Source organism: Bombus vosnesenskii, unplaced genomic scaffold (genome assembly GCF_011952255.1).
Source record: "Bombus vosnesenskii isolate JDL3184/JDL3185 unplaced genomic scaffold, Bvos_JDL3184-5_v1.1 scf7180000013371, whole genome shotgun sequence".
Taxonomy (NCBI): Eukaryota; Metazoa; Arthropoda; class Insecta; order Hymenoptera; family Apidae; genus Bombus; species Bombus vosnesenskii.
The window spans coordinates 294045-313431 of record NW_022883004.1 but is presented as its reverse complement, the minus strand read 5'-3'; the positions used below and the strand labels follow the sequence as shown (position 1 = coordinate 313431).

General features: G+C 29.7%; 1 protein-coding gene across 1 annotated transcript; it reads right to left on the bottom strand.

The window, feature by feature from the left end:
• Nucleotides 1-1603: 1603 nt before the first annotated feature.
• On the bottom strand, nt 1604-18848 carry LOC117237456 (pollen-specific leucine-rich repeat extensin-like protein 4). The gene is made up of 3 exons (XM_033501433.1): nt 18754-18848; nt 2750-3202; nt 1604-2142 (listed from the first exon to the last, which is right to left on the bottom strand). Exons 1-3 carry the CDS (start codon nt 18766-18768, stop codon nt 2047-2049), a joined length of 564 nt encoding a protein of 187 aa, XP_033357324.1. The 5' UTR covers nt 18769-18848; the 3' UTR covers nt 1604-2046.
• Nucleotides 18849-19387: the final 539 nt, after the last annotated feature.

Here is a 19387-nt window from a genome sequence, read left to right as displayed (position 1 = left end):
TGATGATGCTAATTAAACGAAACGTCGGAATAATTCTTCTAAAAGTTTATTTAACACGTTCTTTAAAAAATGTTCGATTGTTTCGAAAAATGTCCATCTCATGATTTCAATGGTTATGATAATTAAACATATCAGGTTAAGTTAAGTCCTCCAAGGATGTATATGATTGTACATAATTTAGTAAGTACTTCTGTATGTAGTATGTATTTTGTAATAGGTAAAGCTTTTCTGATGATGGGTGAGTGCAGCATTATTTTTGATATTTAATATTGCTTTATTTCTGGAAAGAGCAATGTAGGTTTTTAAGAAATAAACAAAACTAAAAATTTGTCACATATGGTAAAGATGTAGGTAGTAAATTTATAAATAATGTCTATTTGAGGAAGTAAAGACAAGTAAATAAAGCTTAATGTTAATCGAATACATATAATGGTTAAAAATGATATAAGATATTATAAAATTTTAAATATTTAACACAAATCATGTTAGTTTCTTGTATTTAAAGAAATTGAAGATCTGTGATTGAAATAATTAATTGGAAGGCAACAAATTATTTTGGACAGTGTTGATAAAGGAAAACATTAATCTAAACTGCAGTAATAATCTAAGAATGTATTTTTGATAAAATTGAGAAAGTGACTTTATTATAATGTTTTATCAGAAAAGCAGACAATTACTACTGATAAATATTGTGTATAAGTTAATCATAGGCAATGAAAAAAGAAAATTAGTTACCATTATTTTTCACTAGAATAATGTTTCCAATGCAATTTGGTTGGAAATTTTTATGTTTTGAATATGTATTTACATAGAATTCTGAGAAAATATGTCCATATCGTTTTATAATAGGAAGGAAAGTTTTACAGTGATAAAGTAAAGAAACGATATAATTGCAAGCAGTAAAAAGTGATAAAATAAAATGGTTTATACTTCTTTTATTAGACATATTTATTTTGCAAGAAGAGGAATGAATTTACTACTCAATCTAATGTATTGCAAAGGAAATGTATAAATAGATAAGTAAATACTTTTACCCAAAGAATATAGGATAAAATATTTAGACAATTTTTTTGGAAGTTATAATAATTCAAAAGAATCTTTCTGAATCTGTGAAATACTTTTATAGATTATTTAAACAAGTAAGACTAATTTTTACAGTAAAAGTTGTAATACTAACTACAGGTTTACAATTTTTTATAGATATACAAGCGAACATATTGAATATTTTTTCATTGTTATTATATTTTAAACAGTCAAGTTATTTATAAAAATATCTTTTTAAATGAAGTAATTTTTTTAATATACTTGTATATCAAAATTATAAACTTGGAATTGTAAACCATTGTTTGTTATCCTTTTGTATTCTGTTCCAAATAAATTTGCATTAAATTAAATTTTTGTATCTTCTTTAGTTTCTGATCTACTTTTATTGAATTGTGTATATTGATCGAAAAAGAAAATTCATATTACAGTAGCTTTAAAGGGGAAATAAATGTAAAACTAATGAAGTGAAACTTTTTACAAAAGTACAAATAGTTTTTTATTAAAATATACATATATATTAGTTACAATAATTTTCATTGTGTATCTTGTATTAATCAGAAATTTCTGAATTTGTTAACTGTATATGTGATAATCCTTTGTGAATAGTGCTCTAAAATAATGTTGAAATTTGCAGAAAAGATATTTCTGATTGTATAACTTTCTTTCTGATTCATTTGATAATAATTTGAAATTAATAGAGATAAAAGTAATATATATAATAAATTAATACAAGTATTATGCATGAATTTCCATCTCAACTTATGGTTAATGATATTAACATTACAAAGTGTCTTTAGTATACTATCATTGACAGAGATAAATAGTATCTCAGTCTAATCGTAAAAGTCACAAAACTTTGTAATAGTAATAACATTACTTACAGATTGATTTTCTCAAAATCTCATGGATGACGAGTGTTATTATTGACTAAAATCTCTATAATTCACGAGATTCGCGTGTTTTGAGTATTTGATTCAGAGCATTCTTATGGAATAGGATTATTTAATAAGGACCACCAGGGCTTGATGGTGGAGCGCCATAGTTATCTGAAGGAGGTGATTGTGGTGGGGGTCCATATTCTGCATTTTGTTGTTCCTTCTGTAACATAAGAAAAGTACAGCCCTTTACAACTTGTTTCAAAAAATTCCTGTATTTGTGATAAATAAGTGCTTCATTGACTTTTAACAGTTATTTTTTAAATTTATCTAACATCTAATTATTATTTGCTTACTTATAGTGGATATTTTCTAATCCCAGATAAAATCATTTCTAAATAATTTTTCTCAATAATAAGATATTACATGTCAATTGTAATTATATATGATAGGATATAGCAATGATAAAAGTGGTTCTTTAAAGTAGTGTTAATTTTTTTACATACATATCTTTATATGTACTTATATACACTGCAAATTTGTGACTCTGTGTATACACATGAAGGTAAACACAAATTCAGTTCATAAAGTACGTAATATAATATTGTTTATTTTAATATTCATTCATTAGTAATGATTATGTCAATCAGTATTAAGTAGATATCTTGATTAGATTCTTTGAATGCAATTATTATAATAAATATTTATAATATTCACAATTGTATTTATTTAGTGTCTCATTTGATTTGGACTTGACGTCCAATCATTCGAATGTGTTTACAATCATCAGCATAATTTTGCTTTAAATGTTTAAACTTTGTGTACTTTACCTGTGTCTTATATCGAATGAAATAGACTTCTGGTTTGCTGGGCTGCGTTGGTGCTTGAGTCGGGAGAACAACTTCTGGAGCCTCTTCTGGCTTTTTCACCAGTACGTAGATCAAAGTCTTTTCTTCATCTTGAGGCGGTAATGGTGGTAGAGCTGGTGCTGTTGGTGTTGGTGGAGTAGGTGCTTTTATAAACACAATCTTGTAATGTTTCTGTGGTGGTGCTGCGGGTGGTATGTATTTTGGTGGTTTGTATTCTGGCGCTTCCGGAGGTGGTACATGAACGTAAACGTGTTTATGGACGACAGGTTGCTGTTGGGGTGGCCCATAGCGGTCTGGGGGACCATAACTACCGCTTGAGAGACTAGCACCGCTCGATGGAGGGAAGTACGAGCTAGGTGGTTCCGGTGCTGGTTTCGAGTATACTGTCGTAGAAGCTACCAATAGTAGCGTGGTCTGAAAGAGTTTTCAATATCTCGAAGTTATTATAATGAAATAGAAGGATAAGGAGAAAAAACGAGGAATGTCCATTTTTCGTGATTTTCTATTTTGTAACATATTTTATTTGTAACAATTGGAATTGCAAACCTATCAAATCGCAATGATTATAATATTCAAAATAATTCTTTCTTATGATGTCTAAATAAGGTACAAACTTCATTTTATGAACAATACGGTTAAATTCATTGAATTTCTTTTCTATTAGACTAAAATAATAAAGTTTGATTTTTCGATAAAGCTGTTTTGTATCATATTGATTTGTAATTCAAGAAGAAGAAAAGTGATAAAAGTGGGTATTTGACATATGTCGTCCACACATAATAAACATGAATTCTTCTATATTATTCTATAGCTAAATTTATATTATGTCGCGACATTCATATAAGTAGAAAGCATTTTCATCAAGTTCAAAATTGATTAGTATCGCCTATTTCTATTTCCTAATTTTGTGACCTTTTCATTTTATCTCGTTATGAAATGCATAATATTAATAATAAGTTTGTGCTGGATTTAAAGTTTTGAATTACTCGGATTCAGAAGCCTACTTACGATTTAGGCATATTTTTTATATCCATAGTGAATATCGTATCATATTTTGTGATAAAAAAAAGTTTTGAATTCAAGTTCTAATTCATTAGCTTTACATATAAATTAGTTAATAATTTCGATTCATTAAATCCAATAAATGTGTTTAAAGTAAATCTAATGCTAATAAATGTAGAAGCCAGTAGTTGCAAATAACCACAATTAGCTTAATGGATTTGGCTAAAGGGGACAGTTACATAGTATCAGCTGTAGACGTTTAATTCACATTTAATTACACTTTCCTTTTAGGGAAACAGTAGAAAAGCATTGACATCATTTTAAACCCGTTTTAGATGCACTATTCACTGATTACGATAATTACAATAGATTTTTATTCTTCCGTAGTTCGAATTCATCTTGACGTCTACTATAATGTAATAAGAAAAAAATATGATCGTACTTAAGAAATCCCAGGTGAGCTTGGTTTCTTCACGAAAACAAATTATTTTCGAAATTTTTTATTATAGACATTTATTGTAAACACGATACTGATCAATTTCGGTTAAAAAATTTTTTGTTACATAGTTGTAAATGTGTCGTGTCAGACGGACTACCCTGTATTTATCGAAACAATGTCAAAAATAGAATATTAATGAATTTATACTCAGTTATTGAAGTCAAATGTAAGGTCTTTTAAATTTTACTTTTATACCTAAAATATTTTACTTTTACTTTTTGAAGAGATTGAAATTCTTAATTGAATTAAGTAATAACATTCTTTCAACGAGTATCAGACAAGAATGACAAGAATAACAAGACATGATAAAATAATTTATTTTCATGTAAAAAAGTGTAAATCTTAAAACATATGTAATCTCTCATATCTATCGACTGCTAGTACATTTGAATAAACAGACATATTAAGTTCGAAGTTAATATTATGCAGCAATTTGATTTACGTTTCCAGAATATATTACAGAGTTATCTAGAATTAATTCGATATTCCGAATTAATTCTTTCACGCCAAAAATTAAATTAAACATAAATTCTAATAAATGAAAATAAATTCAGTAGCGAAGATGATCAAACATGTTAGCCAGCATCAGATAGTGATAAAGTAAAGGATTTATGGTTTAATTTTTTTAGAAATTAAGTAATTTGTCTCTATTAAGTATCGATATTAACCGTTGAAAAGAAACAGATTTTCTTAAGGAAAAGGGAGAAGAGAGAGAACAAAGATGGCGTAATTAAAGTGTCATACTAATTATTTCCAGTGCAGTGACTATATTTCAAAAAATAAGTAGTGCCTTTTACTTTTACTCTTGCATCCTGGCTTTTCCTTTTCGAGTTTCCTCGCTCTGTTTATTTTTTCTTTATGCGGGAGAATCTGCTGCATTGTTTCTTAAAAGCCGTATAATTATCTCCTTATTGGCTGATTACGAAACTAGTAGTTAATTGAATAGTAGAGTAATTGGTACTAGACTTCATTGATTTCGTGAAAGTTTCTTCAATGGAATTCCCATGATTAAAATGTCAACATAAACGAGTATCATTAAATTAGAAAAATAATATGTTTCGGATAACGAAGTCAGCCAATTATCATATAAATAATACGTGATTTTTTGTTTGAATCTTTTAATTAAGTGAACCGCTTTCCATCACTTTATTTATTTCATCTCGACTGCTATGTTTTGAGTAGTAAGTTTATAGAAACAATTGCAGGAAGCTTTTCCGCCCTGCCACCAGAGATCTACGCTGCCGTGTTGGTTTAGATAAACGTTTCTAGTCAAGGGTCAAGAGGTTTTGAGAAAAATGACTACCGAAATATAAACTGTTATATTTTCAGTCTCAATACAGAAACGGCTTCCTTATTTAATATGCATATAGATAAGCTATTTTCGTACTATCTGGTAGAAATGACGTTGCAGATATGTGACTTAACCTTTCCACTTAACCTACTCCAGTGCGACACGTGAAACTTTCCCACTAGTGTTCCCACTCTAAGCACTTCCTACAAGCAGAACTTCCAAACGACTAGGTTAATCAACGAGTCTAGCAGCGGACCCAGGACGAAACTCTCTTTTTTTCTCATCATTGTCCCTACATCTCTCTCGCTCTTTCTTCAATCCCCACACAATAAAAACGTTTTATCTAGCTTAAACTCATTATTCTTCATCATTGTTCTTTTGATTAAATATTTAGATCAGATGTTTATCAGAGATTATCTACAAAAGAAGAGGTTTTGTCTTATTGTTAAATTGAATATTTCGTTAAATTTTTATATTAAACTTTTGTCATCCTTTTTTGATCATGAACATTTAAACATTTAAATATTGTTTTGATTATGCAATTCGTTTTATAAAATGAAATATTGTTAATTTGCAACTTTCATTATACGATCTTGTACAAGATTTTCCTATAAAAAGAATCAAGTGATCACAAATGATATAAAACGTATCTATGTACATAGTGTACAAAGTGTGTCTCATTTTATCGATCCACATAAATATGTATCTTCTAAACTATACTTCATTCCAAAAAGTTCACAATGTATAATATATGTCATTCTACAATTATGTAAAATATTATGTACAGCACATAATATATCATATATAAACATCAGTCAAAACATAATTAACTTATTGATCGCCACAGTGGTCATTGGTCAACCCACGTTTTTTACAACATTTCTTAGAATGATTAAAATAAGATAAATTTGTGAATGACTTAGACTGTTTAAAAAAATTGCGTAAATATAATATAATATTTTTATTAGTATCTATACTTTACTTAATATTTCAGTTTATCTAGCATTAAGGAGTAAACACTGAACAATATTGCAAGTGTAGTTAAATATTTTGATATTATAGTATTATAGTATTAGTATTATAGTTTAAGTGCACACATATGCATATTATGCCATCATTATATATACTATATTTACGTCTATAATTGTAATAAATAAATGTATTTAGAATGTATGTAGAATAGCCGTCGCTAAGATAAGAAAAAGTATATTTAAATGAACCAGCTCACTGTGTCAAAAGACCTTCGTGTAACAGACATAAAGTCTGGTGTACAATAAAATATTATTATTATCCATATATTCATCAGTACGGGTATTACGTATGCACGTATACGGGCATGATGCCAAGTCTGTCTATATTGACCGATCTAACGGTAGAAATGAGTGTGTTATATTTGTGGCTATTAAAAGAACTGATTTCTGTATACATGTATAGATGTTTATGTTCAGGCCTAATTCTTGTATATTTTTACGAAAACATTTGGATGTTATTCCGGCTACTGATACGATTATTAGTGGATTATTGGTTACAATTGTTTGGTGTCGTATTTTTGTTATTTCTTCTGCTATCTTCTTATCTTCACTTGATATTTCTTTGTTATGCTGTTGCCGTTGGGGTTGATAATTTCTATTAGGTATGTCATTCTGTTCTTTTTATTTATTAGTTTCGTTATTTGTTATTGTATAATTTATCTGTATTGTTCTATGTCAATATATCTTTACGTCATCGTTCTCTAATACTGTTTATAGTCTGTATGTATAGTATGATTACTTTTCTTTTGTAAATTTGTACTTTTGTATGATTTTGTGAATGATTCCTGTTGCTTGGTTATGTCTGTTTGTATATAATGCGTCGCGTTTCATAGTTTCTGTTATTTGCTGTATTTATCATCTTCGATTTCTTCTTTCAATATGTATTCTCTGTGATTCCTGGTAACTTAATAACTTGGTCCCAGATGGCTATCATAAATCCTGCAATTGCTGGTTACAAATCTCCTTCTTCGAGCCATGGATATGTCAACTCAGCGTTTATATCATCTTGTTCCGCGATATTTATACGTTTTCCATGTAATGGTTTCGTCTTACACCTTTCTATTGTTTGGTCTGGTATTTCTGGTTATTCCGGTGCATATATTTAGCATATTTGTATTTAGATTTAACCACGTATATTGTGTATCTGCTTGTGTGATTGCTATGTTTATATCTGTTCCTCTTTGAAAAGATGCTGCGAGTGTTTTTATCTGATTATTATTATTATTTTAGTCTATTGTATTGTATCGTGATTTTAGTTTATTTCCTCCCACGATAAAGTGTATCAAAATTCCTGTGACAGAATCTCTTTCATAAAGAAAGGACAAAGCAGATATAGCTAATGATGAGGAAATGATAGAACTGAAGATAACGAATACTTTAACGGTTAACGTGATTATCGCATCGGTGTTGGCAGGGAACAATACAGGAATAGTTACGTTGGCGAGAAAGATAACGAAACGGTCGTTGAGCACCAACACCGGCCGAGCAGTGAAATTTCCTCGAAGATGTGGGAACTTACTGTTAGTTGTTGACGATCCAGCAGCGCCAAGATCGCGCGTGGGTGTCGGTTTACGTAGTTTCTTCGAATTTCGTTCCGTACGACAGGAAAGGAAGAGCAGTTGCATAAGCGTAACAATTTAACGTGGTAGAAAATTGATTGCGAAACGGTCACGACTGCTCTTTCGCTACGTTTCTAGTATGTATGCACTTACAATGGGTCACGGAAGTATTCAAACACTCATGATAGAATTTTTTGATGAATATATTAATTGCAGTAAATAATACAGATCGTACCTACTTTGGAACAAATTGCATTAATTATACTTGCACTATAGTTAACACAAAGTGCATACTACAAAGGTCGGAACAAAATTTATGCTGTGTTAGTGAGGTTAAGCAGGTAAAAGGAATTCATAGAAACTTATGTACGAAAGTGCTTTGTTGAAGAGTCATGAGGGTTTAAAAATTTCCGGGAAGGTTTTCCTTGAGACTCGTTATGCAGAATCGTAGACAGTATTATTTATGGGGCTCATGCTAAACAGTTGATTTATGAAAATGTGATAGAGATAGAAAACCAGCTTTGGGAATACGTCCAAAATGCATTTACTATTATTTTCACGACAGCAGGAATATTTGAAAGAGTCTGACAATCATTAGTTCGAATGAAAGCTCGCATTCTTGCAGAAGCAAGAAATTTCGAACATTTATTTATTGTGACTGCCAAAACAATTAATACAAATTTTTACTAACGCTTATATAACTCTTCAATAAAGCATTTTCTAACATAAATTTATATGAACTTTCTTTATTTACTTAACCTAATACCATGTAGTATAAATTTTAAAATTAAAAAAAATAAAATAAAAATCTTTTATAATGTAGATATTATGACATTATCGGTTATAACTACTTGGTCGTACCTACTTGTTACATTTATTGGAAAAATCTAGCAGCATTTGTTTTATTTAGCCTTACATTATAAGGCACATATGATATAAATAACAATTTTATAATGAAATAACTAGAAAACAAGAGTTGTGATGACCATTCAATTTATAGTAAATATCAGTAGCAGTCCGAATAAAAGTATAGCCTCATGAAATTATTCAAATATTTATCAAATTTATTTATTATACGAAATTTTTTGAAAATTCGTTACTGTAATGAGATACGATCTTCTTCATTATATATTATAATAGTAAAATTTGAAATCAATGCGAAAATATATATAGAAATTACAAGACACTTATCGCAAACATACGCCTTGAACAATTAGTATGCTACATGAATAGCAGTCTTAAACATATAGTTAGTACTAAAGATGGTTTCACTACCGGTTGTACTATTGTGGCTCATTAATATATATAGGAAGTAATTAACTGTTCAAATACTTTGTTGGTTTTTGCAAATTGTATGCTGCCAATAAATATCCTGTAAGTCTTATGTAAATTATCAGATTCGTTTCTAATTTCACTAATATAATCACGAAAGTCATATCTCGTTACAACGTTAGAGACGGCTATTGTGGCTGTTTATGGCGAATAATTTACTGTTTAGATAGTTTGCTGATCTTTGCAAAGTGTACGTTCCCAATAAAAATTGGGTCAGTGCATAAGTTCGTGCCCGATCCAATGGATGTCAGTAGATTATTTGCCTGCAAGTCACATCTGTTACTGTATGTGTGAACTTCATGGAGAATAAAAGAGGGACATTTGATCGCTATTTCAGCAGCAGACTTTTGTGTTTCGATAGTTTCTACATCGTAAAGCAAAAATTTTGAAAATGAGCGAAGGAAAGATTCGTTTCCTTCATGTCATGCCATGCATCATGTCATGCTCTACGAATTCCAGGAAGGTGTAACAGCGGAACTTGTCGTAAAAAATATTCAGGACGTTTTCCAAGACCATGCATCACTTCTTTGTACAATAAAAAAGTTTCTCTGGAATTTCTCCATTAAAGTTGGATTATTTTTCGATAAATTAAGCAGAACGTCATTGTTTATCATTTTCTGCAATTTGTAGAACATAACACGATGTAACTGAATCTTTTCTCCGTTCATTTTCAACATCTTTTTCTTACAATGTAAAAACTGTCAGAGAACAAATGTCTGCTGTTGAAATAAGACTTGAATATCGCTATTTTTATTCGCTATGAAGTTCGAGCATACAGCAACAGATGTGACTTGCACACAAATAATTTAGTGACATCTGTTGGAATTGGGCACGAACTTTTGCACTAATCCAATAACTTGTATCCCTATGTCAATTTTTAGATCCATTTCAAAATTCACCAGTATAATTATGATAGTCGTGTCTCGTTATAGTACTAATGAGATATCATGTTTTGTATAATACAGTGGGATCTGAGGATAAATATTGCAAGCAATTTTCTGCTTATGTTTTTTAGTATTACATGTATCTCTTACAATTTCATATCTTCCCTATTACCCTGGTACAAAGCTAATATTGTACGTATTAATAATGTGTATGTAAATATATTATAGACGCGTGTATGACAACATCGAAAAAGTAATGTATTATATCGAGCGTTGAAGGAAAACAAAATACATTTCAAAGGTTAAAAAAAGGTGTGAAAGTGTTGCAAAAATTACAAGAGTCTACGACGTTCGAAGATCTATGATTGATATTAAGAAACAAAAACAGAGAAAAATTTTAATGGAATTAAAAAATAAGCATCTAGACTTTATTATATGTGAGTAATGTTATACGATGTTTCGATAAATTAACAATGCAGTATGTTAGTTTCTAGTTGTATATTATGCGAAAAGTTCTGAAATCTGGATAAAAAGGGTTCCTAATTTTAGGTCCCAATGTTAAATACTGAAAGAGAAAATTATAATGAAAGTGACGATGAAAACCTGCCCTATTTTGAAATGTTCATGGCATCAGAAACATAGAATGTAATTTAATGAAGCCCAACGAAGGAATAAATGGGTAATAGTGAGCAATTTGGTCAGTATCTTTGATTTTTTTAAACTTCAATATGTTAAAAAGGACTATTTAAATAAGTAAAATGTAACAAAGGAGTATCATAAACAATTATAAGTACTTTTAATTTTACTGTAAAACTATACCTAAATCTAATCTCAATCTCATTATATGAATGCTATTAAGTGAAACGTGTTAAATAGTAAATAGGTAAAAAAGAAATTTAATTCAATATTTATTAATAAAATAGTCGAATAATGAAAGCGTTACAAAATATATAACAAACAAAATTAAAAAAATTTAACATGTGGTTTGCGTTAGGGTTAGGGTTAGGTTCAGCTGTAGTGGATGAATCGTGAAAAAAAATTAACGAAATTTAATGCGGTTTATATTAGATTGAGATTAGATTTAGTTAGTGTTAAAGTGAAATTAAAAATATTTACAATTCTTCGTGTCACTTTTTTCCTGATATTTTGATTGTTTAAATAGTGTACTTTTTAAGTTTGTTGTTTTTGTATATTCTTTCATTATTATTATTACTTATTTATTTATTTTCTCTATCTGTAGCTTATAGTTTTTGGATAAATGTCATAGAACGCTAAGCTTACGAATCTCAAACCTTTAACTTAAAACCTGAAATTTATATTTTCAAAACCTAAGTTATAGTTACAACAATATCGTATTCTTTGTAATTGTTCTTGTAATTATTCTTTTTAAAATATATGATAATGTGTCGGTGTTCGATATTTCATTTTTGATTTGAAGTCTTTCTATATTGAAGATGGGTTCAGGGTATTTCTGTTCTCAATTTTGAAGATGCTTCAGAACCATGACTAATGAAACGAGACGATAAAAACAAGACAGAAAAATATTGATTAGTTGTCATGAAAGGTAGATTGCTTTGTAAAATGTTATAGTTAAAAAAAGGACGCGTGTTTTACTATCCGGATTCCTTCATTCGAATAATCATCTCTTTCCCAATTAATTCGGTTACTACAAATTCCGCTATATACAGAATGTCCTGTTTAACTTGAAATGTTCAAATATCTGCAATAATACGAATGATATGACAAATTTATTAGACAACAGTTGTATGATCTCGAGAAAGACATTTGATCTTGCAACGACCTTGAAACATCATGTAAAGATAGTATTAAATTTTTAAATTATTTTTTTTATTATATATTTGTTATATATATGCTTGTTGCTGGCATTCGGACGTTTTCAAAGCATTACAAACCCGTGTCTTTTGCATCATCCACTATCGAGATATAAACTTTAAAATTCGATATGCCGTCAGCATTAGCGTTACCTAATATATACCATGGGAACACATAAAGATGTTTTTCATAATGCTACTACTTACATTGCATTATCGACACATGATTTCGCAGTTTTCTAATGTTTCCAAAACGGTCAGTCAGTTGCGAGTGACTTGTGATAGCAATCACTTGTAGGTTAATTCCTTGCGTTGTTCTTTGGAATTTTGAAGTGCACATTTTGATAATGGATCGTACAAAAGTGTTTCTAGTAATATTTCTGTTATATATATACGCCTGAATGTCAGCTATAAGAGTATGAACTAAAAAATAGAAGTATTACGGAGGTTACAAATTTTAATGTCACTTTTGCAAGATGTTTTAAGGTGATCGCAAAATCAAACGTATAAAAACACAATATGTTCCCTTTGACGTCAAATGATTTTTGCCTGAAACATTTTTTCGCATCATTCGTACTTATCGAGATATTTGACCGTTTCCAGTTAAACAGAACATACCGTATATATGAAAAATTTCTCAAATACTTTCGTGAACCACTGTACATAGGTGCTTGCTTACGACAGATCGATCACGTGAGTACGTGGTCACATGCACGCGGAATACGCGATCAACTTTCATCGTGAAAACAATTCGGCTACTTTCGAACGGCGGACCAACTGCATCGTTGTACATTTTCGCTCTCCTTATTCGTACGTTCGGATGCTTAACATTGCATTGATGAGCTTTTTCTTCCGTGAACGTTTTATTGATCGGAACGAATTGGAAGATTAATCGTCCGTAAAGATGCATCGTCGTTAGCAATACAACCGTGAAACGAAGTAATTACTTTAACGATACAGGCTCTGTATTTGAGAGCAAATTTATTTGCTTCTTTCCTTTTATCATTTTCAATGAAGCAAAGGGTCTAAACATTTTTATTTCATTACATTTTTTTAGTCTAATAAAATAAAGTTTTTAGTTTTTTACACACATTATAACTGTTGTAAGACAAATTTAAAAAGTTATAGTATAAGAGTTAATATCTTTGATTTAAAAATTTTGGTCACGGATTTATCATAAGCGATACAATTTTTTTTGTTCATCAGTAATCATCATCGACGACAGAAATTTAATTTTGGTTACTAGTAACTAATATAAGTGACTGAAATTTTTTTTTATTACTTTCCCAAGAAATGTTTAAAATAACCGTTATTTTGGATCTCTGGTATTTTATCGATATTTTTCTTTTATTATTCCACTGGTTTATAGTTACATTGATATGTGTTAAAAGATTAATAAGATTGAAACTAGTGTGTTTATTTTTTGCAAAAGTGGAGGGAATGAAAAATTTATATATGCTTTAATGTGAACTTTTTATTTATAAACAATCTTTAATTTAAATTACAAATTATTCAGTTGTTTTAATTAATTGAAACTTCGTTAATAAATGGAATTGCATAATCATTTATTTTGAAAGTGCTGTAAGTTCATTTTCTGTAATTTGTAGTATGTTCAAATAGTCGAGGCATTAATGATCAAAAACAAATAATATTGAAATTAATCAACAATACTTTGTGTTTCCTGCTCTTATCTATAAACATATATAGATTGAAGCATAAAACATAAATTTTAAATAATTAAAATTTAATGAACTGTACAATTTTGAAAGTGTCTTTGAGTCTATTTATGAGTACTGGTCGAATTAATTCTAAAAAAAGCTAAGTAGATCTTATAAGAATTTTTCAATCGATGGAAACGTCGATATCCCTAAACAAAGGAAGATGAACTTAGACCACTTTCAAAGTTGTCGATTAAAAGAGACATCTATATTTCTATTTATGCTATACTGTCAGTGTAAACATCATATATGCTCATATGTTCATAGTAAGGTTCATAACCTCAAAAATTTTTGTAATATAATAAACTAAATAAAACAAGTTATGAAGTATAAATTTTTTTCTCCTTCATCGTTAAGACGGGAGAAAAGTTTCGTTTCTGTAGTAAAATGCATGTGAAGTGTACGATTCTGGCCAGATCTCTGCTTTAAAATCAAGTGAAATCGTAAAATGTTGATGCATCGACGCCCACGAAAGAAACACGGCCACACTCGTTATGGAATTTAAGTATGAAATTTACTTCTCGGTATCTTTTGTCGGAGACAGCTCGAACGAGGTAAATTAAAGAGAAGGAAAAGAGAAAATTTCACATGGTATGGTTATATATACGTGATATGTAGATATGTGAAACACATAGAGTAAATAAGATTAACAAAATCCTCTGTTTTTAACAGTACGTATTTATTTTAATAATTTGCGATGTTATCGATGTTGCATTATTTTATGCGATATTTTAATAAACGATAAATTAAGAAGTATTATACATATACTATTCAGGTTGTATATGAATTAAATGTACGTATCTCAAAATTAATTCTTTTTAGAACGAAGACTTTTACAAGTAAAGTTTATTATTTATTTTTAGCTTGTTTCCTTAAAATTAATATTATTTCTAGAATTGCGCTAGATAGGCCAGTATATGGTATACACATTTAACTATGAAACAGAAGGATTTGGCAGTCGTATCAAATCGCAAGTCTCTCGTTCGCGTTGATGATACTTGATTAATGTGTCAGTCAGTAATGCTTCGATCGAACACATCCTAAAAGACTGCCCAACGTATAGCGAACTCAGATTAACAATATATACACAGTACAAATAAAAACAGAACGCAAATTATGAAAGCGAGACTGAAGATGATGTAAAGAAACTGCACTACTAATTAGAATAATTTGTCTAGAGTACTAAGAGATAGCGTACCTTCATTTAGAGTAATGCGATATTAATTACTAGTAAGAAGGATAATACAAATCTAACACTATATCAAAGAAATATTGATATTTTTATGTTTAATTACATATTTTTGTAATATTATTAATTTTTTACCTATATTCGTATTCCGATTATTATCTACACTTGTAGTGAGCGAAAGGTTGACGTATGAATGATAATAATAAATAATAAAAAATAATGATAATAATAATTTCATATATTGAATATATCAAATATCTTTCATTTTTATGAGATGTTAATAATTATGATTGTCCTTTTTTATGTATTATAATATTACATTACATATATAGCGTAAATGGAAACCTATAACATATAATTGTAGACTAAAATGGATAAAAACGTTTTACAATTGATACGGTTACTTTGATATAAATTTCTTCCAGAGCATTCTAATTCACAGCAGATTTGGAGCGGAAAATGAGGCTGGCTGCTGAGTGTTAATCGCGAATTATCATAACTGGGATATTTTTTGCTCGGTTTCTTTTGACTCTATAAAACTACTGTGAAATAATTTTTGTTTTGTGAAATATGCTTACTTGTGTATCTACTCATATATTTTTATAACAGAATGATACCTAACAGGCAGAAACCTAACACAATAATGATAATAATAATAATACATAATAATAAATAAAAATAAATAAAAATTTTTGTTTTTTCAGTCCACAGTATTTGTATTTCGTATTTGTGTAAGTTCAAAATAGAAAGATTTTAGATTAAACGAAAATGCTGCACTTTTCTGTGTAAAATAGAGGATTTAAAAATTTTGAGTACATATTAAAATATGTAATACTCCGAGTAAATAATCGAATAACTATTTTTACAATATTTTATTTTTTACATTTTGCCTTACTATTTATCCAATTTTATCTTTATAAATTGTATTCTTGTATTTTTTTTTTGGAACTGTTAAGCATTAAATTTAATACAAAGTTTTATGCGTATGGTTTGTTGTACTTGACTAAGTGTACGTCTTGTTTTTGATTGTTCCTTTCTGTTTTACATCACTTGGTTGAAGTTCCTTCATTATATATAATGATTCCAAATATAAATATAGAAAAATTGTTTAATTTCAAATGCTTTGTCGATAAATTTCATTTTTACAACGTTTTGATACAATTTGTTTAGTTAAGTGAAATGAATTTATTGAATCCCAGCTTCCTTTTTATCTAATTTCTTTATTATTTCTTAGATATTTCAAGACAGCTTTTAGCGCACAAACCTGTCAGTTGTGATCTCACTTTTGGAATAGAATTCAAATTGCATGGGCCGAGATAGTATATTTCAGTTGCAAATTGCGAACAAATTATAGACGATCCGAAAGAGAAGTCATAACATGTAAGGGTAATCAACAGGTTCCACAGGAGATCAAATTACACGAAAACCAGTCGTGAAGAACAGATCGGAAAAATGAGCATCAACGTGTTGTTAAAAATATTACCTACTTTAGCTACTATCAGATATCATAACCGTTACAAGGCAAATTAAAAAGTTATGGTATAAAAGTAATTATAGACCTCTGTAATTTAAAATTTTTGGTTACGAATAACCATTATAAATGATTAAAATATTTTTGATTAGCGGTAAACATTATCGATGATGGGAATTTTATTTTGGTTACGGATAACTATTACCGATGACGGAAATTTAATTTTGCTTACCAATAACCAATATAGATGAGCGAAATATTTTCTAGTTACCAGTAACCATTATCGATGGACCGAGTTTTATTTTAGGTGTCGATAACCATTATCGACGGCAGAAGTATACTTTCGTTACACTGGACTATTGTCAATTGTTGTTAATATTACTGATGATTTGTACATATTTATTGACAAACTGAAAAAGATTACTTATAAAACTTATGTATTTTATTATGCCAAGAAACAGTATGAAAATAATATGTGGAACATAACATACAATAAAATATTGAATTACAATATATTTATCCTATTCTTTGTTTCATATATTTTCATATCGTCTTCTTTGCTTAATAACATATATGAGTTTTATAATTAAGCTTTTTTATGTTGTCAATGAATACTAATTATCAGTAATAATATAACAATTGACAATAGTCGAATGTAAGTAGAAAATTTTTATTGTCGATATTGGTTAGCGGTAATAAAAAGAAATTGTCACCATCGATAATAGTTATCGGTAATCAAAACAAAATTCGGGTTATCGATAATAGTTATTGGTAATCTAAAAAAAATCTGGTCATTTATATTGATTACTTGTAACCAAAATTAAATTCCATCATCGACAATGGAAAATTAAGGTTTTTTAAGCATTTCATTTTTTCAGAAATTTATCGATGACTGGCTTCTTAAATTTAATTAAAATTAAAAGTAATTTTTACTCAATGACGTTTCTTCAAAAAATGTTGCTAAGATAACTGTTATTTTCAATTACTGGTTAGTATGCATTGCCAAATAAGAATCAAGAAATTATCCGAATTCGAACTTTCACTGTATTCACTGTACATATATTTCACGGATATCGATACGATAAGACTTTATACGATTATGAAAGAAATTCTGAAACATTTCGAAAAAATACTCGGAAGCGCTTTGGGGAATTGAAACTTGCACGAGTAAATTTTGGTTTTATCTTTGGAATCATATTCTTCCGGGGGAGAATATTTAAAAAGAGAGAAGAAAAACATTTCTAATCGAAACTGGAGTATTATTGGAGTGACTATTAGTCAGATATTATAATTTTGTTTATCATTATATATATACATACAATACAGGGTATTTCATTTTAATCGACCCACGCGAATATCTGCTAAACTATACACTATTCGAAAAGGTGTTTCAAATAAAACTTACTTTATTTTTAGAGGGATATCTTGCGATGATCGCAAATCTTGTTTAGGCGGACGCGTCTTCGAGATTTCAAGGTGACCTCTATTTTTTTAAATGGAACTATACATTTTTCTATGCACCATTCAATGCATTTTTTAATTCTCTACAAAATGATATTAAGGTACTTGTATTGAAAAATGATTAGTTTAAAAGATATTTCAACTTTAATCTTTTAAAACTTACCGTATGAAAGACAAGAAAAGATGGCAGCGCTTTATGTTTACGTTCTCCTCGTCTGACGTGCACTCCATTCCACGAAATTAAGATCGAAATATTTTTTAAACTAGGCACTTTTAGATACAAGTACCCTAATACTATTTTGTAGAGAATCGAAAATTGTGTAATTCACATTAAAGAAAGAAAAACAGAAAACAAAGAGCATTTAGACAAATCTAAACATCATAACAAGACATCCCCCTTGAAATGGAACAAGTTTTATTTGGAGCACTTTTTCGAATAACGTTTGGCAGACATTTTCTTGGCTCGATTGAAACAACATTTGAAAGAATTTTTCACTAGATCTGTTAAGAGTGTGATAACACAATTGCGATTGTTTCACAATTCTCATAAACTTTGCCCCCCCCCCCCTTTTCTTTAGCCAATTTTTTTTGCATAAACGGTCGACGTGCAGAAAGTCGGAAATTCGGAAAATTGGAAAAATCGGTAGAGGCGACAAAGTTAAAGAACTGACACGACGAAGGAATCGAACAACTCACCAGATAGATCAACATCGTTGTATTTCGCGGCGATCGAAGAGGGTACGAGGACGAAAGGTAGATGTCGCAAAGGAGAACGTCTTTCACCGACGATCTTTCACTGTTGTGCCGGCTGGATCGACACATTCGGACTTTTATACGAGCTGGAAGAGGGGAAAAGGAACATCCTCGGTCCTCTTCCTTCGCTCATTCGATCATCGATCGGGCGATCTTCGTTCAGGTGACTACGTAACCCTGATCTTATTACGGATTAACGACATCCCTGGTTTTCGTCTTGGCCCGTCTAGAATGGTTTACGGAGGCGAAATTTACACCGGGAAATTTTTCGCCATTCAAACCGGTGTGATCGGAAGCGCGAACAAAGGATCTTCTTTAATTTACCGTGTATTTTATTTTAATTAATTTAATAGAAACGCTTTCGCGTGATCGTTATCCAGCCGCGTCGAGGTTCTAGAGAATCGATCGACGATACGTCCATTAATTTCATTTTTCAACGGTATTTTTCAGCCGCTCTGCTTCTTTGTTTATCGAGTGTAAATGTGAGAATAAAATTTTGCAGATTTCTTTCACACGCGTCAGGTATGTTCGTAAGCCAATTGTAGCGAATATATTCGATAAACCTTTCTTCTTGACA

Coding starts and splice junctions, on each gene's coding strand:
- LOC117237456 (XM_033501433.1), bottom strand. Junction 2,143..2,749: donor TCATTCGATATAAGACACAG/GTAAAGTACACA, acceptor CTTATGTTACAG/AAGGAACAACAAAATGCAGA.